Raw genomic sequence first — 22,948 nt, 5'->3', positions numbered from 1 at the left:
GAAGTCAATGAGTCAGTGAGAATTTTTCACTTACAACAGAGATATTTGATAATTCTTTGTTTGCTTGTTGTTTTGTGGTCTAGGGTTTGAACTCAGGTCCTTAAACTTGAAAGGCAATTGTTCTATCTCTGAGCACTCTAAGATAGCATCTTATTTCCTGACTAGATGATGATCCATCTGTTTTTTAAATTTTATTTTATTGTAAAGATGCTATACAGAGGGGCTGCAGTTATATGAGTAAGGGAATGAGTACATTTTGGGGAGGGGGGTCCGGTCATGGGACCTGAACTCTGGGCCTAGGCGCTGTCCCTCAGCTCTTCAGCTCAAGGCTAGCGCTCTACCACTTGAGCCGTAGCACCACTTCTGGCTTTTTTCCCCCTGCTTATGTCGTGCTGAGGAATTGAACCCAGGGCCTCATGCATGCAAGGCAAGCGCTCTACCACGAGCCACCTTCCCCGCCCATGAGTACATTTCTTGTTCAACATTGTTACCCCCTCCTTTTTTCCTACTATCCCATCCCTCCTCCACTCCTCCACTCTCCCCTCCCCCCCAAGTTGTAAAGTTCATTTCCAACATAGTGTCTTGTGAGTATCATTGTTGCAATGGGTCATCCTGTGTCCTTGCTTCAGCATTTTGTTATTCTCCTTCCCCTCCCTAAATTAGATAAATGTATATACAAGATGCAAGTTACCAAAATCAAATAAAATGACAACAGGGGAGATACCATAGGAGGAAGAACACACAAAAGAAAAAAAAGTCACATAGTACATTAAAACAACAACAATAAAGAAAAACCTCTTGTGTCCATATCTTGGGGTTCATTTCTCTTAGCATCATCTTATATGGTCATATGTACATAAGATTATCCTAGATGCATATTAGTTATTGCAAATAAGGGAAACCATGGAACCTATATGTCTTTGGGTCTGGCTTACTTCACTTAATATCATTTTTTCCAAGTATTTCCATTCCTAACAAATGAGACTGTTTCATTCTTTCTGATGGAAGGATATAATTCCATTACATACACACACACACACACACACACATACAATACCACATTTTCTTGGTGATCCACCTATTTTAAGCTTCCGTTGTACCTGGGACAACTGGCATGTACTGCTATACAAACTTCTTCTCTTGAGATGGAATCTTACAGACTTTTCTGCTTGGGCTGGCTTGGAACTATGTTTTTTCTCAGTCTCACGCTCCCACATAACCTGATGACAGTCTCATGCCTATATCCAGTCATCAGTTGAGAAGTTCTTGTGCATTTTTCTGCCCAGGCTGGCCTAGAATAGCTGTCCTCCAATCTCAGGCTCCCCAGTAGCTAGAATTTAAGGCCTTAGCCACCAGTACCAAGCCTCATTTCATTTTTTACTGGTGGCACTCGTGTTTGAATTCAGGGCGTCATACTTGCTAGACACACAAACTACCACTTGTGTCACACTCCCATTCCTTTTTTGCTGTAGTTCCTTTTTTTGAGATAGGGGCTCATACTTGTTTTGCCCAGGGTTGGCATTAGGCTGTAATTTTCACACCACACCTACCCCTAGCTGGAATTATAGAAGTATGCCACATCCTTGGCCAATAGTTTTTCAGTGTTGCTTCTTACTGATTTTTCTACAATAATAAAATAAGGATTTGGGTTTATCTGAAGGAGAAGAAAAAATTGAGATGTTTATATGGTGCTTACTTGTAGTTCCCTTGCTCATAAATGCCAAAGAACGATTGCTGCTGAATTAGAACTCTTCCCTTCTCTTTAAATTTCTTTATTGCTTTCCTATCTGGATCCATCTTTTCCACTTTTTGCCTTTTCACTGTCCAGCCAAGTGATCCCATGTGTGTCTCAGCTTCTCAGACAGCATGCCATTCCTATCCCTGCGAAGACTTGTCAGCTTCTCAATACCAACTAATACTTCTATCATTTTTAAAAAAATTCAAAGCTATGTTCTTCAAGAAACCTTTTCAGTGTTGCTTTGTCCAATTTAAAGACTAAAATTGTTCCAATAATTTCTAACATTTTTCTGTAGATTTACTTGAGCGCATAGGTATTTTTAGGTTCTTTGTTAGATAATTTCACTTATTTATTTCCCATATCTCTCTAAGCTTCTCAGAGTCCATACATTCTTGTTTCACAAACTGAACCCAGCAAGCCTTAGCAAATGCTACTGATTTGCTATTTCTTTGTGGATAATCACAAACCCCACAGTTTGCACAAAGTAAATAAGTAGGCTTTGTTGGTAACCCAGCTAAACCCACTTTAATGAAATATATGATCTTTTCATGACTAAAAATACAGATTTCCAAAGGTGCTGTCTACACACCAGCATCCTCTAAAAGTCAATCTGTATTATGGAATAGAAGGAAATGTAAATCCCAATATTTTAGCCAGAGTTCTCCAGGAAACAGAGATGTAGGTGCTGCTACTTTATCAAGGGACATAATTTTTTTAAAAAATCAAGAATGAGGAAGGAAGAAGGGAGACACATACAATGATAGAGTCCACCACCAAGAATCTTAAGAGGCCAAATCGTTTTCAGAGAGACTGGATAAATGACAGCATCTCAGTAAAACTTTCAGAAAGAGGAAGAAGAAAGAATGTATTTGTCTACTGGTTTCCTATTGGTGAAGTGCACTGATTCTGTTGCACTTCTGATTGTTCATGAGTGAGCACCAAGCTGATTCCCATAAAGTCTTACCCTCAACAACAATTGGCATTTCCCAGAGTCAAAAGACAAAATTACATGGCCTGAACCTGAGACTCAGTGCTTCTGGTTTGGGCCCACATGATGGGTGTAATCTATGAAGAGTTGGTCATTGCAGCCACCAAGTGACTTGGAATAAGTGGCCAAGGACCATGGAAATGGGTGAGACTAAAACAATTCGAAGGGGAAGGATAAGGTGTCATTGACACATACTAATCATACTATCCTTATTTTACACAAAGTCCAGTCCCCAAACTGAAGATACAGATAATCATGGGACTTAATTAAGAACTTCCTACTCCAAGTTTGGTGTTCTTTTCAATGTTCTACGCTATTTCTCTAGACATCAAACACACAGTGACCGTGAGTATTTTGACTCAGCTCACACTGACATCAGATATCTTCTATATTTAGTCCTTCACAGACTCAGTTAAATATTATGTTCAGGATGCTTCCTTCAAGTTTTCTTGGTTTGTTTTTACCAAATGAGAAAAAAGAAACAAAATGGGTATCAGAGAGCCCAAAAATAGAGTTGAGTCCCTAAGTAGAGGTAGGTACTTGCCTCGTAATCTTTTAACGTAGAATTCTACAGATGTGTGAATACAGTAAACACCTTTTAGCAAAGAGCTTCTAGAAGCCAATGGCCTAACTCCTGTAAAGAAAAAATATTGTTAAAGATGATAGCAGAGGTTTCTCCCATGTTCATATGATATAGTTTTAGCCAAGTAGTATACGTAAGTCATTCTTTATGTATGCATCTCCGAACTCAGGAGCAAAACCTGCTCTGAAACAATCTGGCTGCACATCATTATCCGAAAGAAGATGCTTCCACAGAAAGGTAGCTTTGCTCAAATTCAAGATAATTACTTGACTGTTTCACTAGCAGGGCAAAGAAGTACAGAGCAAATGTGATTACATAACACTAGGAAAATTCTTTCCTGGTTTTAAAAGAATATTTTCTGATAGCGTTAAACAAGAAAACAGGATAAAACTTATGCTTATTCCCAAAATTCGACAGTCTGTTTCTTTAACAGAAAAAATGCTGGTGATAATGGTTATGTCAGTCTTTATGAATACAAGCTCCATTATAACAGGTATTCAGCTTCCAGAAGCACAGTTTTTTTCCTGAGACTCATGCATTTTTCATTGTCTAGTCCTTCTGAATTTTAAGTGGATAAGATGTCCTTTTAAATGCATAAACAAAGAAGATGAAAATATGTATTATAACCTCCTCTCCATTTTGCTACTAAAATCATAGGAACTATATTTCTTATGTTAGAATGCATCTGGGGTGCTATTTATTCTATATACTATATGAATAACCAACAGCTACAATTTCACTCTGTACCTTATTTAGCCTCATTTTTGCAAGATAGCACCTTACTAGGCTTGTTTGAGAATGTACTAGAAAATAGCATATTAATCTCAGTGTCTAACTGGCAGATGGGATACAGTAAAAATTAGATTATTTTTTGTCTTTTAAAGCCAGTGGGTTTTGAAGATAAGCAGCCATCTTTCAAATCTTTCAAGACTCTTCCCTTTTTATTCACAGATACTTGCTCACCCAAAGATTCATTCAGTCTATGCTTATTGGGCATCTGTTTCTTTTCTGTCTGACAGTTCTCAAGGCACTAGGAACAGAGATGTAATTAACATTCCCTTCTATTTAGGAGCTCAGGAGCTATAATGTATAATGTGTGCAGGCAGAGATAAGGACATATAGATGGGGACAGTTAACAGCCTTGTGGAACACAGAGTGGCCAACAAGCTATCTCAACAAGATAATGCCATGAGGCTATGAGGAGTTAGTTAAAGAGACCAAATTTTAACTGTGTTTATTACTTGAGATGCCAAATTGGGAGGCCTCGGTGAAAAGCAGTAGTTAGAATATATAATAGTAAATGAATTAAAGAGATCCCTAAAATAGGTAATAGAGACATCTCTGTACAAAGATATCATCAAATGAATTTTTATCCTGTCCTTGTAAAAGGAAAAGAGAGTTTGATGAGGGCACGATGTCAGGGTAGAGGAAATAGCACAGTGTTAACATTTGGATATTTTAGTTTATGCTTCATTTTGTTTTGATGATTCTAGTAACTGACTCAAGACATGCAAGCTATAATAGCTATAGTGTCTAGCTCCTTTCTTTTAGGAAAGGATGTGTGAACTAATCTGACAGCAGGTTCCTTCCATTCCTTCCTCTTCTACACATTGTATTCATTAGCTTGACCCATAAAAGCATACTGTGCATTCTCTATCAAATCACATCAACAGCAACTGAATGACACGGCCACTAATTAAAAGCAGCAATTGTACACAGCAGATTTGCTGTTGCATTTGGCTAAAGAAACAAGAATAGGCTTGTGTTGACCACTTGTTGTCAAGGCACACATTATATGGATACCTTGGTAGGAGATTTTTCATCAGAGATCAGCTGATCTCCTTTTTGTTAATTTGTTGCTTTATTTTCTTTTTACCTTCTCCAAAATGTTTCTGGAAACTAGCCTCTTGGTTTAAGTCTCTGCTGTGTACACTCTATGAGAGTAGAGATTTGGGCCAAACAATGATGATCTGTCGTAGCTGGGATGTAGCAGTTGGGACATGGAATTCTATTACCTAGTTTGCATCTAAACGCTTCCCAGAATGACAAATGCAAAGGGAAGTATCTCCTTCACCCTGGGCTACCTCCCTGTCTTCTCTTTATAGCAGTTAAGATGGAACAATAATGGTGTCTTCCATGTAAGCTTACTCTGAGGATCAGACAAGATAGTAGGGTAAGTTTAAACCTAGGCTTTAGCACATAGTAAGAACTTACTAAATATAAATAACGGTTGATACTTTACCTAATTGCCCCCATTTTGTGCTAAGTTATTTGGGAATCTTTCTTCCAAAATTTTAGTTCAACAGCTCTCCAATGATAAGGACTATGTCTTCTTTACTTTTGGTATATATGGTGTTGTTTGCACTGTTTTATAGAATGTCTGCAAATAGACAAGAAAGACTAAAAATTTTATTTTTCTATATAAGTAGTCTAAAATTTTGTCTTAATTTTGTTTAGGAAAGGGCCAGATGTTACTGAAGTTTGGGATTTATGATTGTAATCTTAAAACTGTAGGAATCACAAGGTCATAGCAGTAGTTTGGGGCTTCATTTTCCAAGGAGACATGTTCTGTATACAGCGCTCCCCACTGGGAATGGGGATGATCAGTACTGTCTAGAAACAACTCTGCTATAAGAGCTGTATCTCTTCTCAAATCTCTTCCACTTATGGATCAAAGTTATTAAGAAAATAATCCAGAGTGGTACAAGGATAAGACAATTATATGTGCACTGTAAATGTTTGAATAATTGAAATCCTTCTTTGAACTATTATGATTAGTATCATATTACATGGTGACTAGATAAAACATCTTCAAAAATTCTGTGAATGCTGTGAAGTATTTCTTACCACTTCCTATCTACTCAGTAAACACTAGGCATCCCATGGATTACCCTAGTTTCCATGATACCAGTTTTACTCTGGCATTCCATACTCAACCAAAACTTTTAAAGACAGGCAGTTACTACAAATAATCTCTTGCTACTTCTCATTTTCTCTACCCTCAAAGCCACATTTAGTATAACAATGATTTCCTCTATGAATATCTCTGTTTTCTTGAGTTTTTGACACAACCCTGTAATGGCTTCTCACTCTAGTAATGTGACTCTTCTCCCTCTTCCAATCACAGCCGTAGAATTTCCCAAAAGTTTTCCTGGACTCTTTATTTTCTCTTGGTCTCTCCCTTCTTAGGTGATACTGTTTGTTTCCCAATACTTTAGCCATCCCTTTTATTAGTATAACTGCTGCTTATTTGTCTTCTTGCCCACCTTCCTATCCAGCCTATGATCCACATTCCTAATACTGCTGGATCATTTGGAAGTTCATGTGGCAGCTCAAATTCAGTATACATGGAACAGACTTCTTATTAGTACTACACTTCTCTTAGCCTTAAAAACACGTGAGTCTCCAGTTCTGATTCCTCCCATTATCTCTACCTTTCTGTGGGTGTGTTTGGCCTCTGTGAGGCAAGCAGTCCACAGGTTAAGTGAGTTATATCCTTTAGCACCACTGACTTTTCTTTCTCAATTAACCTGTCATTCTTATAAGCCATTCTTTTAATCTTTCGCTTTCTCCTCCCTCTGAGTGGCTTTGCCTGACTGTAGCTGCACTGAAGAACATTGCACAGACTTCATAGGGTAGCGAAGGTCAAAAGCAGAAAAGCAATCTTTACCATGAAATGAGATAGAAACATTGAAGGAGATATATCCCAGGGGAGAGAAAGCAGGAAAGGCTGTTCAAAGAGGTTGACAGATGAGCCAATTTTTGACAGATGAGTAGGAGTCAGACTGGTAAAGACGTGATGAAGATGAGCATTCTGGAAATAATAACTTATGCAAAGAAGCCATTGACTCACTGTTGAAGTACAAGTAACTCCATGAGGGTGGCACTCTGGCTTCATGGAGGAATAATATAGGGTGAAGGAAGAGAGATAGAGAGAGAGAGAGAGAGAGAGATATTACACTACCATTTCATTTATCTGCTGCGTATAACCACTGTGAAACTGCATGTCCTAAACCAACCTTGTTTTATCTTTCTCACAGATTGGGCAACCATCTCTGGGGATGATTTATCTCTCCTCCATGTGGCATTGGTTTGCATACTTTTACTGAAGTAGAAGGATCTGGAATGTCCACTTATATGCCTGGCATGTCAGCTGAGGCAGCAAGGGCTGGCTGAGCTTTTCACGTCATTTCTCTGTGATTTTGCAATTATTCATGTACCTGCCACATGCTTTTTTATTTCCTAGAAGGGCACACTATGGAAGGCGACGAGATTCTTAATACTTAGACCCAGAAGTCACATAGCAATCCTTCCTCTATGCTCTGTCAGGCAAAGCAAGGCACAAACCAGTTTGGCCTCCAGAAAAAGAGAAATAGACCTCCCTTGAGATGAACCAAATGAATGTAAAGGGGATATTGACAGTTAACTTTTTAAAAATGTCTTCTACCAAAGGCTTCTACATAGATCACTGCATTCAATAAGGATGTTAAGTAGCATATTGATGATTTGAACAGGCGTGTTTTAAAAAATATGTCTTAACTCCTTGTAGACATTGGATTCGGTGGTCAGGGACCAATACTTGGCAATAGGTAAACGTCAGGAAAGTACCCTCCAAGGTCCTACAGGCCTTGACATAATTTTTCCTCCTTATAGAACCAAATGGAAAGTATAACGAGTGATTGTTTTAAATCAAATACCATCCGATGACTGCCAAGACTCTGGGCTCCTTCAAAAAAAAAATGGATTCACATTTGTCATGGAGAAAATACATATCACCACAAATCCTCTGCCTGAAGCTTTTCTGTTTAGAAATGCTACTGGTTCTTACTTTATACTGCTGTTTCTATAAATAAACTAGAAAAGTCAGCTGAGACTTCCAGGGAGGACAGAAGTCGGCTTTGTATTTTATATGTGCTTTCCTTAAGTCAGAGCACGCGTGTGTGCATTGTTATCAGGCTGATGTGGAACTGCATTTCCATGCAAAGTGAACACGTTAACCTTTGCATCCATTCTCCACTCCAGATCTACAGCGATATTGCCTATGAAACAAAGCAGAGATTTATATAGTTCAAACAGCTTTATTGCATTGTTGGGGTACTAAATAGACTTCAGGAACAGCAGCTTTAATATATAGGCAATTGTGCCTTGAGAAGAAAGCAGAGACCTAATGCTTATTAAAACTTCCTAGAACAAATTGAAATCTAAAGTCCAGGAGTATATAAGTGATAGTCCCTCTGGATTTTCAGGGATTGTATAGCCCTTCTACAAAGGTTTTTCTGGACCTGCTGTATAAAGGAAAGGCTCTCCCTTTATTAACATATGAACTTGAACATGAGGCTAAAGTATGGTCACTCCCAGTGTTGAGTTTCTCAGCATCATTACACAATCAGTTAACCCTATGGTAGGTATCAAAGTAGTGTTCATTTCTTTGGGATGCAGTATCTAGGAGACGATTTCCTTCTTCGAATATCAAAGTTTGGCCATTTTCTTGTTATGTGACTGTTACCGAATTCCTTAACCAATTTAAGCCTTGACTTCCAACTTTGTGAAGCCTCATTAATAATTACACCTCTTTCTTGGAATTGCCATAATGGACTGAAAGGGATTGCTTTGAATCTAATACTTGCTATGGGTAACCCCTATATTTTAATTGCTATTGTTCCAATAGACTTTCTGGCTGACCTTTGTTATGTTTATCTTCATTCCTTAGGGAGATGTTAATCTCTGTGGCTTTGGGCCAGGTGTTATCCCTCCTTATTTGTGGAATTGGCTTGACCAGCAAGTACCTGTCAGAAGATTTTCATGCCAATACACCAGTCTTCCAGAGTTTCCTCAACTACATCCTTCTCTTCTTGGTCTATACCACTACCCTAGCTGTCAGACAAGGTAAGCTCTCCCCAAACACCAAAAAATGGCTTTACATACAGAAGAAGATGTAGCATAATACTTTTGATCATTTAGAACATCAGCAAGACAACTCAAGACCCCAAATCTAACAATTTTTCTGTAGCAATACTTCAAACAAAGTGAGTGATTCAGTCACAAAGAAGTATAAGTTGTGTGAACTCAGCAGGAAGTGAGAAATTATATACAGGCAAAATGTATAAGTCCAAACAATTGGAATTCCTTTGGATGGTACTTCTACCTCTCAATGAGCCTAAATAAAGAACCTGGAAAATGCTAACCGTCCTGAATATGCTAGTGCAGAGCTCCTCAAAGTACAAGCATAGGAAATGGCTCTAATAATATCACAGGGGGGAGAGAGAAAAGAATGTTGCCAAACCGGTCAGGCAAGGTGTTATACTACTTTCAACTTAAAACAATTGAAGCAATAAAACAAGTTTTCCAAGAGTCAGTGTAAGAGAAAGCTGTGGAAGGAGCAGTTGCGATGGAAAATACACTAGGTCCCTCCTAGGGGGTGAGGTTCAGATCCTTATGAGTGTGCCACTGAGTCTGGTATAATCACTTTTATCTGTGTGCCCCCACACACACACATCAAAGCCAATGATTTTCCCCACATTGAAGCTATTGGCTATAAGATATCCCCTAATCTTTTTATCCAGTTCATTAGTATTAGCAAAAAGAATCATTAATAAGTTTGTAGACAATTACATACCTTCCTAATAAGGGCAGGCATGTATCTGTATACATCAATTTAAAAGAACAGTTCATCAGTCCATTTTTATATTTCCTTATTTGACTTCCTATGCAGAATAACCTTCTTAGTTATTAAGAATTGGTCAATATAAATTTTTATCTTGGGGGAATAAAAATAACCAAGCTTGGATGGAATCGATTTTAGATGTTTTAGGTATTGAATAAGTAGATTTCATTTGCCTCTCAAAGAATGTTGCTATCAGTGATTGTTTTCCAAACCTTTCTATCAGTAGACATAAATCCTCTGAGAATAAAGTGCCTAGAGAAAGAGGGAAGGGGTGGCACTGTCCAAAGAAGAAATGTGTCCATTACCTGACTTGTAGAACTGTAACCCCTCTGCATATCACCTTTATAATACTAATAAAAGAAACCACTGAAACCCTAAAAAAAAAGAAGAAAGTATCAGTCTACAAAAGTTATAGACATTTAGCTCTATGTCCTCACTGTGAGTTGGAAACTAATAAATTTGAATGATATAAGTACATTTTCCAACAGTTACATTCTGTTTCATGAATGGTGTTTCAAATCAGGAAAGAATGTTAAAAAGAGAGGAAAGGGCCGGGCACTGGTGGCTCTCACTTGTAATCATAGCTACTCAGAATCATGGTTCAAAGCCAGCCCAAACAAGAAAGTCCATGATATTCTTATTCCAATTAACTACCAGAAAGCTGGAAGTGGAACTGTGGCTTCCCCAGGACGGGCACAAAATGAAAAACCAACAAACAAAAAAGTGAAGAAATGGAGAGGCATATAATTAGAAATTTATCTCCAAGAGTCTGTAGCTTGGCTATTGCTCGATGGATGGGCTAAATCAATAAAAGCTAAAACTGGGATGTAAAAAAATCACTTGAAACGAGCTTGGATCAATATAAAGATGACATTAACTTACTACAAAGATTATAATAAAAAATAATATAACACATAAAAAGTATAAGATTAAGCCGGGCACTGGTGGCCCACGCCTATAATCCTAGCTACTCAGGAGGCTGAGATCTGATGATCAAAGTCAGCCCGGGCAGGAAAGTCCATGAGACTCTTATCTCCAATAAACCACTAGAAAACGGGAAGTGGCGTTTGGCTCAAGCAGTAGAACGCTCGCCTTGAGCTGAAGAGCTGAGGGATAGTGCCCAAGCCCAGAGTCCAAGCCCCACAACCAACAACAACAACAAAAAAGTATAAGATTAATTTAAGATTACATTAACAACAATTGTACAACACTCTAATACCAAAAAATGAATCATGTGAAATTGGTCACTTAGAGTCCGACTATAAGCTGGTGAGTTGTAACTTGGGTTTTTGTCCATCTCACCTTTCAGGAATTTACAGAAATAACAGGAAGCCAGGTGCTGGTGGCTCACACGTGTAAACCTAACTACTCAGAGGGCTGAGAGCTGAGCATCATAGTTTGAAGCCAACCCAGGCAGGAAAGTCCGTGACACTTGTCTCTAATAGACCACTCAGAAAAAGCTAGAAGTAGCACTGTGGTACAGTGCAACCCTTGAGCAAAAGCAGCTCAGGGACAGCTACTTTTTTTTTATTTACTAGTCCGTTAGAAACATTTTTGTGTTTGAACACCATGTATTCTCTTTCTGCCTGTGTTTCTCTGTTGCTCCCTCTTTCTCAAACATCACACACACACACACACACACACAATCTATTTGTACTTTCTTAAATGAATGAAACATTGATTTAAACTGTTCATTTTGTACTGTTGTCCACTCCTAATTCCCATCTATGCTTTGCAAGGAACATATAACATCTAAGTTCTAGTATAGTTGAAGAATCAGGTTAATCTGTATAAAAACATGGGGAAATCTAGGCTGGGCCTCCTGTATCCAGTCCACCTGATTTACCAGACGTGCCAGACTAAGCAATTTGTTTACCAGCTCTAAGAATTTGAGCACAAACTTGAGCACACAGAGGCTCAGGGACAGCACCCAGGCCCTGAGTTCAAGTCCCACAACAGACAAAAGAAAAAAAAAGGAAGAAATAACACAAGGACGAAATCACATTAGGATGTAAAAAGTTAATCCTAAAGAGCAAAAAGAATGATTTCAACAGTTATGAGTAGAAACTAGAAAAAGGCCCAGCGTTAACAACAATAATACCATTTACCAAACCTTTGCAATGTGCCAGCCACTGTGCCTGTGAACTCTGCCCATTTGTATTTCAAAGGTGGAAAAGAATTCAAGCAACAGCTCACCACTCCTAGCGCAGACCACTTCCTAATTCACACTCAAGGATAAAGGTCAGGAAGTGGTAAAGGCAGGTTGTAGGCAGAGCTGTAAGGGTGGTATACCTGCAGGGCCTCCTGCCCTGCGCCAGGTATGGGGAAGGAAACGGGAGCAGTGATTTATTTTTCTTGACCTTTACATCCATGATAAAGCTATAAGATCCAATGAGACATAACATTCATATCCAGAAGAAACCATACACAGTTTGGAGAGAGGTAGAGGGTAGACAGGAAAGAGGGAAAAGTAGAAAAAGACAAAAGACTAGGAGGGGTTAGAAATTTGGCAGCTCTTTGGAAAGATAGCCTGAAGAAAGCCTACAAAATTCTGTCATCTCAGTCAGTGATAGTGAGATCTATTTCTAAAATGCCCTCTCTGGAGTTTTGTACTATTGCCTCAGATTATTACTGAATTTGCTAGTGTGTCTTTATTTGGGTATTTATGCAGAATGTTTATTTGTTTTGAGCTTCATCTTTGGAGTTTTAATAGGCTGACATTAAGTTAACGTCTGGAAATCAAGGTAGTAATTACATTAATTTTGTAAAGGCTGATTTAGTCCTGTGTTCTAGAAACACAATAATCTTTTAATTCAGCCACCTCAAGATTTGGGAGGGAGTGAACAGAAATGAGGATGGAGAGTCTGGTATGGGCAAGAGCGCATCTGCCGAAGCCATACCTCTTCTCCTTCTCCGGGGTTCTTCATGAGCTACAGGTAAGGCCTGAGCAAGATGCTGGTCTTACATCTCTTAGCACAGATAATATTTGCCCTCTTAGACCCCATATTACCTTGATGCTTGGCCAACATAATGGCAAGAAAGTAGATTCAGGGATCAATCTTTTAAACAAATCTCTATGCTTTTAACTACGCAGCTTTTAATCACATAGCATTATTATATTTGGCCACAATGTGATAAATACAAGAAGCTATACAATAACAGTTGGGTGACGTTTTAAAAATCTTCCTGAAATTTCACTTCAAAGATAAACTGAATTTTCCCAGTGGACCAATGATCAAAAGACTCAGAACTAGCAGGTTCTAGTATATGTTCTAGTCTAAAGTAAAGGTTTGAACTTGTGCTCACTAATGAAATTCCACAAAAATTGGGTAGCACACTTCTTTTTAAAAAAATTAAATCCAACCTGGACATGATGGTACATGCCTGTAATCCCAGATACTAAGAAGGCAGAGTGCATGAGAACTGTAGTTTAAGGCCAGCCAGGCAAATGTAAAGAGACCATCTTAACACACCAGCTGGGCCTGTTGTCACAGACCCATTGTCCCAACAATGTGGAGGAACTATTTCCTACTACTTTGAGCCACTGTGCCACTTCTGGTTTTCTGAGGGTTTATTGGAGAGAAGAGCTCATGAACTTTCCTGCCCAGGCTGGGTTTGAATCTCAGCCTCCTGAGTGGCTAAGATTACAGGCATGAGCCATCAATGCCCAGGAATACATTTCACCCCTTCCCTCACTCTCTCCCAGTTTTTCCCTCCCATCTCCTCCCACAAGTGGTATAGTTCATTTTCTATATAATGTCTAGTGAGTATGATTGCTGAATTTGTTCACTCTTTGTTCCATCATTTCTGCACCACCTCCCCCCTCCCCCAGACAGATAAATAGGATAAAAGGTAAAGAAGACAAAAAGAGCAACAAAGAAATAAAAGCCTCTCATGGCCAGGCGCTGGTGGCTCACACCTGTAATCCTAGCTACTCAGGAGGCTGAGATATGAGGGTCATGGTTTAAAGCCAGCCTGGGCAGGAAAGTCTGTGAGACTCTATTGGCACAATGGCTCAAGTGGTAGAACACTCACCTTGAGCTGAAGAGCTGGGCTTGGGACAGTGCCCAAGCCCAGCGTTCAAGCCCAGGACAAAAAAAGAAAAAGAAAGAAAGAAAGAAGGAAGGAAGGAAAAGAAAGAGAAAGGAAGGCCTCTTGTTTCCATTTCCTGAAGTTCATTTCCATAAATATTATTTTATGTGATGCCCATCTTAATGATGGCCATTTTGATTGAAGTGACATTTACTCTCTGTGCCATTCCTGTTTGTTTCTCCTTTATGGCCTGGAATGTATACCGTCATGTATTTATTGGCCATTTGTACCTCCTCAAAAATTGTCTGTTCTGTTCATTTGCATATTTGTTAATTGAGCTGTTGAGGATTTTGTAGTTTAGTTTTTTGAAATCCATGTACTTGCAGGTTGTTAATCTCTTGTCAGATACAGAACCCACAAAGATTTTTTTCTCATTCTGTAGACTTTCTCTTCAGTCTAGTGACTTTCTTGTGCTATGGGAAAACTGGACTTTGATACCATCCCATTTGCCCATCTTTGCTCTTATTTTCTGAACTATGGAAGTTCTTTGGGTGTCTGTTTTTTGTACCTGTACAATGCTGTTGTGATAACTACAGCATTATTCTGTTTACCCAGGATCACTTTGGCTATTTGAGGTCATTTATATTTCCCTATGAACTGTAGATTGAATTTTCTACCTCTGTGAAGAATGTCATTAGGTAACTGGTCCTTAATGTTAGTAGGGTTTTGATGGGAATTGTATTGAATATATAGATTGTTTTGGGTAGTCTAGCCATTTTCACAATACCGATTTTGCCACTACTTGAGCATGAGATTTTTTTTTCTATCTTCTGGTTTCTTTTTTGATTCTTCAGTGATTATAGTTTTCATTTTAGAGATCTACTACTTCCTGAAGTAAAGTATAATCGAGTAATACTATGTGTAGGCCTATATCCAAAAGAGTGCAAGTCAGGATACAAGAGGTATTTGCACACTCATTTTACTTACACACTATTAACAATAGCTAAGCTACAGATAAAGTAACCTAGATGTCCTACAACTGATAACATGAGGTGCATATACATAATGGAGTATCATATGGCCATTAAGAGGAATTAAATTATTTTCAGAAAAATGGATGAAATTGAAATCCTCCATTAAACAAAGTAAGCCAGGCTCAAAAAGACAAAGGGTGGATGTTCTCTCTCATAGGTATGTATACTTACATGTATACATATATGTCACATTCTTATATGTATACATATACATTCATGTGTACACAGAGAGAGAATATGATTAGAACAATAGCAGTGTTTAGGGGAGAGGGAGAGAGAGGAATAGAATTTTGGAAAGCAAATAATGAAATATATCTTGTCTATTCATGAAAATGGCACAAGGAAATTCTCTGAAAGGGATAAGGGGAGAGTAGAAAGGAAGAGAACAAGTTACAAATGATATATATGAGTGAGATATCATGCTAAAAACCATTTGTATAATTAATATACATTGAATAAAATAAATGAGAGGAATATATAACAGGTTTTGTTGAGAATACATACCAGTGGGAGGGAGCAGAATGAATGAAGAAGATAAAGGAGGGTAAATGTACTCAAAGAACTGTATATGCATGTATGAAACAAAAATGAAACCTCAACATGTTTTAAGAAGCAGAAAGGATAAACTTGAGTGACATTGGGTGAGTTTGATTGGAAGACATCATATATGCACACATGGAAATATTCTTATGAAACTGTCTCATATAATCAATAGGTACCAACTAAAGTGTAAAATAATGAAACAAATCTCCAATGGTACTAATAGGGCACAAATAAGCAAGATTTTACAATTCTAACATAATTAAGAAAAGATGTAGAACATCATGCCAAATAAAGCAGGCCTCTCAGAGAAGTCACCACGAGCCTTGAAACTGAAGTACCTTGCATTTCATGACATTTCAGATCCTAGAGTCACCTGAGCATCTCCCTGCACAGTTCTGAAAATTCCACTCTGTCTTTGTGAATCTTTGCCCCTGCATTCTTTGGAATTTTTTTTAATGTTCATCATAGGCAGTAAACAAACAAACAAACATCTGGCCAAGAAGTAAAAACAAAACCAAAAGAACCCCCAAAACAGTCAGTTCCCATATTCTGGATAGGCTTGACTAAATTATGCAAGAGAAAAGACTATTAGTGGTTGGAGAAATAAGTAAGCACTTGGAAAATGTAAATATGGAATTACAGCTCTCCCGAGAGTCCTGGGGAACTGTTACTGTCACTTACCTCACTCTGGTGGGGTAATAGTCATTAGAATCTCTTAAAATATTTCCCCTCTGGAAAGTTACTTGGCAAACCTCCATACCTATTCCTTGTCAGGTAATGTTTACTTGTTTATGTATTTATTTTACTTATTTAGCATGATCAGAGAATTTAGCTCCCATAATATGCAATGATTGTACCTCAGGGATTTCTGAAATTAATCCTTGGTAGATGCTCATGGGAATTATGCATATATCATCCAGGAAAGTGGGAGGAGCAAGATTTAAGCTGAGGGTTACAATATCACTCTGAGGGGCTGGGAAGGTAGATCAGTGATAGAGCACTTGCCTTGCATGGATGAGGCCCTGGGTTCGATTCCTCAGCACCACAAAAGCAGAAAAAGCTGGAAGTGGTGCTGTGGGCTCAAGTGGTAGAGTGCTAGCCTGGAGTTGAAGAGCTGAGGGACAGAGCCCAGCCCCAGAGTTCAGGCCCCACGACTGAAAAAACAAAACAAAACAATATCACTCTGAGAAATTGGTAGAGAAACATCAAAACAAGAATCCATTTTCTAAAATCATATTAACTGAAATAGGCTAGACCCAAAGAAACAAAGGTCCCATGGTTTCCCTTATTTGAAATAACTAGTGTACATCTAGGATAATCTTACCAGACAAGAAGAAAATGTCAAAAGCTATGTACATATGACCAAAAAAGATGATGTTAAGCAAAATGAACTCCAAGATATTTTTAATGTACTATGATTTTTTTGTTTCTTTTCTATGTTCTTCCCCCATGGTATAACCGCTGTTGTCACTGTATTTGTGTCCTGCATTTTGTACATACATCTTTCTAATTTGGGGAGGGGAAGGTAAATAACAAAATACTTAAATAAGAGTACAGGTTGTTCCATTGTAATAATAAGACATATAAGGCATTATGTTGAAAACGAACTTTACAACTTTGAGGGAGAGAAGAATTGGGGAGGGAAGGGATGGTAGGGGAAACACAAAGAAGGGGGTAACAATGCTCGATAGGAAATGTACTCATTACCTTACTCATGTAACTGTAACCCCACTGTACAGTATCTTTACAATAAAAAATATTTTGAAAAATGTAAAAAAAATCCATTTGCTAGCAAAGCTACCCACTGGTCTATACAGCAACCTGTGTGAAATGGTAACACCACCTTGGAACACAGCCTAGCATTGTTTTATAAAGTTCAACATACATTTGTACTAGGACCTAACAAAGTCTCTCTTCCAAGAGAAATAAAAAATGATGTCTACGTGTGGAAGTCTATGCAAATGCCCGTTACTGATTAATTCATGCCTTAAAACTGCCAATGGCCCAAGCATCCTTTGGCTTGTAAAAGGAGAAATAGAATAAGGTAACTTGTAACTGGAGGTGTGGTTCATGCAGTAGAACACCATACTTGAATTAAAAAAAATAACTTCACACAATGGAATACTACTCAACAATAAAAAGGGAAAAGGACTATGCTAAGCACAGACCAGACATAAAAGCTTATATATTGTGCATTTATACATCACTTAGTTATCCAGGATAAAACAACAAAGAAGAAAAAAACAGACCATGGTTGATAGCCTGGAGGCTATATTGTATAATTGCATTATTGTAGAGCTCACATAACTATATATATATATATATGTATACATATATATAGTTATAGTTATATAGTTTTATATATACATATGTCATTTCTCCTCTGTTTACTTGAAAGGGGTAGATTTGTCATTAGTGCAGCTGATGAAAGGGAGATAAAAGAAAGAAAATTAATTGACTTTCTCCTATACCTCTGTGATTACCTTAAGGGAATAGATTCCAGTAAAGGAAGTACCACTGGAAGTGTCTTTTTTCATTGTGGCATTTGATCAGACTACAGAATGAATACAGATTCTTGTTAATATACCTACTCCAAGAGAATATGCAAATACACACCCTGTACATATGCAGTACATACAGGATAGATCTGCACCTGATTATGTTTTCCACAATGTTAATCCAACTTATAGCATCTAATAGTATGTATCTTGTGGTATGTGCTAAAACGTGTCTCAAACAAACTGATCTATTACACAGAACCCTCAGTATCTAAAGACTAAAGGACTTTCAGATTGAAAGAAATGGACATGAATATGCAACACCATCTTTTCCATTTAATGACTCCTTCTACAGACTTGCACAAGCACACACTCATAGACACACACATGCAGTCACACGCGCGCGCGCGCACACACACACACACACTTTATACATCAGTCCCTCCCTCCTTCCTTATGCCAAATGTTTCATTAATGAATGCCCTTCTGATTCCTGATTTCTAAATAGCATGTAAGTTTGCAGAGATGCGTTGTCTCCTCTTTTTTTCTTTTTTGAAAATCTGGAGTCCATGTTGACTGTTAATTCAGGAAATCTTTAAGAATTCATCTACCCATGCTGGGAGCTGGTGTAGAGCAATACACATTCCTGGCACGCAGCTCCAGTGTTCATCTGGGAGATTGAAGGGTGGTTACAAGATGATAACTGTATTGCCTGAAGCAGATAAGTCCCCCTCTGCCAAAATAGTGCTTTGTATGTAATTAGTGTAAAAATTCAGAGGAATAGAGTTTATCCTTACAATCATCATTCTCATTAAAAAGAAGAAGAAGAAGAAGAACCATAATGAAGGAACAAAGCCATCCCTGCAGTGAATTGAATTGCTTTCCATAAGTTTTCATTAAATCAAATATTCTGTAGCCAGGCATCTTGCAGACACTCATGCAGTCTGCTGCATGAGATCTGCGGTGGGGGGCGGAAGGGGGGGAATTGATGGGGTTGGTGGGGAGAGATGAAACAAATGGCTTTTATTCCAGGATTAGAATTGCATTGAGATGGTCTTTAGCTCAACCTTCCCTGCCTGTGTGTCTTGTGAAAATGTGTCTTGTGAACATTTGGTTGCATTAGTTTCCGTAGCTGAGACTTTTGTGGACCCAGAGGAGAATAACATCACCAAAGTGTAGATGTGATACATGCAAAGCAGAGTCTTCTGTTATAGGTGGAGTGATGAGGCCCCTCAGAGATTTATCAGCCATTTATATCAGGAAACCACAAAGGACCAAATTTCAAATAAGAGAAAGTCTCAGAATGTGCGTTGTTTCTGACCAACTTATTTTGTTCTGCTATTTAATACTTCTTTATAAGAAATAGTACTACTATTCTTCCTTTTGATTTAGCTACCTAATAAGTCATTTCTAGGACAATCCCCATCTTTAAGGACTGTATTTTAGATTTATTGCTGAAATCCCCTGAATTTAAAATATAATTTTAAACAGTTAATATCAAGATCTTTTTTGTTCTATAAGTCAATCAAACTTAAAGACTCACCCTAGCAAGTTTTCATAATAAATGCACTTTATCTTTTCATTTCATAAGGCTAGATTGTAATAGCAACTGTTTTATATGTACATACATACATATGTATGTATGTATGTATATATATATATATATATATATAGAGAGAGAGAGAGAGAGAGAGAGAGAGAGAGAGGAGTCTGTGCCCATCCTACAGCTTGAACACAGGGAGCTGTCCCAGAGCTTTTGTGCTCAAGAGTGGTGCTCTACCACCATTTTTTGCTGCTTTTTAATTGGAGATAAAAATCTCACAGGTGTTCCTGCGTGGGCTGCCTTTGAACTGTGATCTTTATATCTCAGCCTCCTGAGTAACTAGGAATACAGGTGTGAGCCACTGGCGCACAGCTTCTATATTCGTTTTATGTGAACTAAACGAAGTAATGGATGTATGGCAAGTCTCAGAGTACAATGTGAAGCACAGAGAAAGCATTTAGTGAAAAACAATATACATTATATGTCTTAGATTTTCTTGATATTGATTCTTTTTCCCATGGATTTGATTTTCATCAGAAACCCTTAATTTGAATAAATTATCTCATGAAAAATTTGAAATCCAATAGTTATAGCCTAACCTTTATGTTCTTATGGATGTCAGAGTAGGTCCTGGTATGATACAGAGGAGGATAAAAGAAAAGAGACTTTTCAGATACTCCCTTACCATTACAGTGGCCAGTAAGAGAATTCACTGATGTAATTGTTATATCATATAGTATATGATTGTAAATTGTTCAAGCTCCAAGCTGCCTCCTCCAGTTTGGGGAGTAGGGGCTTCCACCTGAGAAAGTCAGGCTAATGGAAATAAGTAGGTTCCCTGAGTCAGTGTTCAGAAGAAACTGGAACTACCCTCCAACTTTTGGGCATAACTGCATATAAATAAGGGTTAGAAAGCAGCCAAAGAAATTGTGGAAAGAACAAAGTCTAAGAGCTTGAAGCAGAGTGATGAGTATTTACTTCTAGAGCTTTGATTTGGTCCATGGATTTTTGGGAGGAATTCTTTCTCACCTTCTCTCTACTCGTGTGTGTGTGTGTGTGTGTGTGTGTGTGTGTGTGTGTGTGTGTGTGTGTGTGTGTCCTATCTCTTCTTCTGTTTCCTATCTTTAGCCCTTTCCTTCTCTGGTAGGCTTAACTGATAGACAAATGGGCAGAAGGAAGAAAAACATTCCCACTCCTTGATGGAGACAAGAATAGCATTAAGAATCTAGACAAAGGAGAGAAAATCCAGACTCAGTTCAAGGCGGAGCTGCAGATAACCCCTCCAAGATACTGTTCTTTATTCAATAAAAGGCTCAGAGAAGGATATGAATCCAAGTGTGTTGTAACTAAGATAGAACACTTCTTTCCCGAATGTTTTCTTTTGTAATTCCACAACATGCACAGAAAGTAAAGCAGACCCAGAGCAGCTGGGGAAATCAAATTTGGCCTGCTCACCAAGGCTCATGCCAGCTGGACTGGTGGAAGAAAAAGAAGTGTGGTTTGGCTAAAATCTGGGAAGTATGGCATTTCTGCTCCGGCAAAATTTCAGCAAGGTTCTTGAGAGAGTGGCCATAAATGCTTTGGAAGATCCCATCGTTACAAAAGCAGAAATCATCAGATGCCTTTAAGGGGGACTTACTGTTGACTCACTATTACTCACTATAAGTTAATATTGACTTACTTAGAAGCAAAATCCCAAATCCCCATTAGTTACTAGGAATAATGAAAAGCATGTCTCTTTTGAAAGCTATTTGAATGGCTACTACAGCAAGAAATCTATAAGCAGAGATCTTGTCTTACTCCAAGAACAAGAACTCTCCTTAGATGAGGTCATCAAAAGTATTTTCTGATGCTTGCTCCCATTTTTTGACAGAGTAAGATCTTCTGTTTCTGTATTTAACAATGGAATGAGAATGGGAGAGGGAAAAGAAGTAAAAATCCAAAATGAAAGAGAACTGTAAAGTGTTCTCAGGGTAGAGAAAGCAGTAGAGGCTACAAGGCTAGCAAAGCGGGCACCCTTGTATCACCTCATTGCTGAGAAGAGGGGAAAGCCACGCTTCATGGATCATGAATGTCTTGCTTGGCCATTGTTCAGCAGGAGGAGCTTCTCAATGGGATTCTGGACCCTTACCACACTCAAAGCAGCTTTACCTACCAGTATGTGTCAAATTTTGGTTTTAGTGAATGTCGTTTGCTGAGGTCAGAATTTCCAGCTGTGCAGTGTTAAACTCAGGACTGTTATAGCACAGCTGAAGCAAGAGATTGATTTGAAACTTTTGTTAGACTAAAAGGAACTAAGATTGTTCAGAATCAAGCAAAGAACTCAACTTCTAAAAATAAAGTGAAAGAACTTAGCAACTTCTTTTAACAAAGAAATGTGTGGGAATAGCTTATGTAAGTGAAATCAATGTAGAAATCTCTGCACTTGTGAATATAGTAGGTTATTTACTATATGGAAAATTATTGGTTCCTAATCTCTGATTTGTATAGTTTTGACCTCAGAATAACTTAGATATCTCAGAAAAAATTTATTTGATAAGTGCATTCCTATGCGGATAATTACTCTTGCCTGAGAGTGTCAATTTGTTGCACAAAGTAAGGAGATAACCTTTCTCCTCAGGTGTTTTATAGCTCTGCTCAGAATTGCTTCATTTGGAACCTTCTAGAAGGCTCCAACCTAAGTACCCCCAATTCAGTTCTTTCGGTCTCCTCAGTTGCTTATTTTTTTACTTCTGTGCTTAGTCTCTCAGTACCCCATTCATTATTCATTGTTTAAGTTTACCTTCTGTCAGGCATGGAGGTGTGAAAATACCTAAGGGAGTAAGGACCATCTCCCTCTCTGCCTGCTCCACGCTTGCAGGTAAGAGCCTGACAGAGTCCTTGTGATTGCAAGACTACATATCTGCAGGTGTGCTATTTCTTTACAAAGCTTTACTGTGAAAGCACTTACTTTTTCTCTGCCTTCTGCTCGGCCATTACCCCAAAACTTTATATTTTGAAAAGTGGAATCTGAATCTTGAGGTCTTGTGTCAGTACTTTCAACTCTGCTGTCTTCCTGGAGAACAATACCTGGATGTTACCCCTGGCCTTATTTAGACTTGACTATAATGAAATTTTAGCTGTTGGGCTTCTAAGAGCTAGACCTGTTGCTTATTTTCATAATTATTGACTTACAAAACCTTCAAAGAGGGGCTGGGAAAGTGGCTCAGTGGTAGAGCGCTTGTCTTGCATGCTCAAAGCCCTGGGTTCGATTCCTCAGCACCACATAAGCAAAAAGAAAAAAGCCGGAAGTGGCACTGTGGCTCAAGTGGTAGAGTGCTAGCCT

The 22,948-nt window shown here is 38.4% G+C and overlaps 1 protein-coding gene across 1 annotated transcript in view; it reads left to right on the top strand.

Annotated features, from left to right (window-relative positions):
• The first annotated feature begins 9,018 nt into the window (after positions 1 to 9,018).
• The window catches only part of Slc35f1 (solute carrier family 35, member F1), a 141,470-nt gene continuing 127,540 nt past the window's right edge, over positions 9,019 to 22,948 (top strand). The window contains exon 1 of the mRNA XM_013032814.1: positions 9,019 to 9,195. Within this exon, the coding sequence (XP_012888268.1) occupies positions 9,024 to 9,195 (172 nt within the window). The 5' untranslated portion in view covers positions 9,019 to 9,023. The remainder of the gene's footprint in view (positions 9,196 to 22,948) is intronic.

Source organism: Dipodomys ordii, unplaced genomic scaffold (genome assembly GCF_000151885.1).
Source record: "Dipodomys ordii isolate 6190 unplaced genomic scaffold, Dord_2.0 Scaffold157, whole genome shotgun sequence".
NCBI classification, from domain to species: Eukaryota; Metazoa; Chordata; class Mammalia; order Rodentia; family Heteromyidae; genus Dipodomys; species Dipodomys ordii.
Note: the sequence above shows the minus strand (reverse complement) of the source record. Positions and strands in the feature narration are given on the sequence as shown.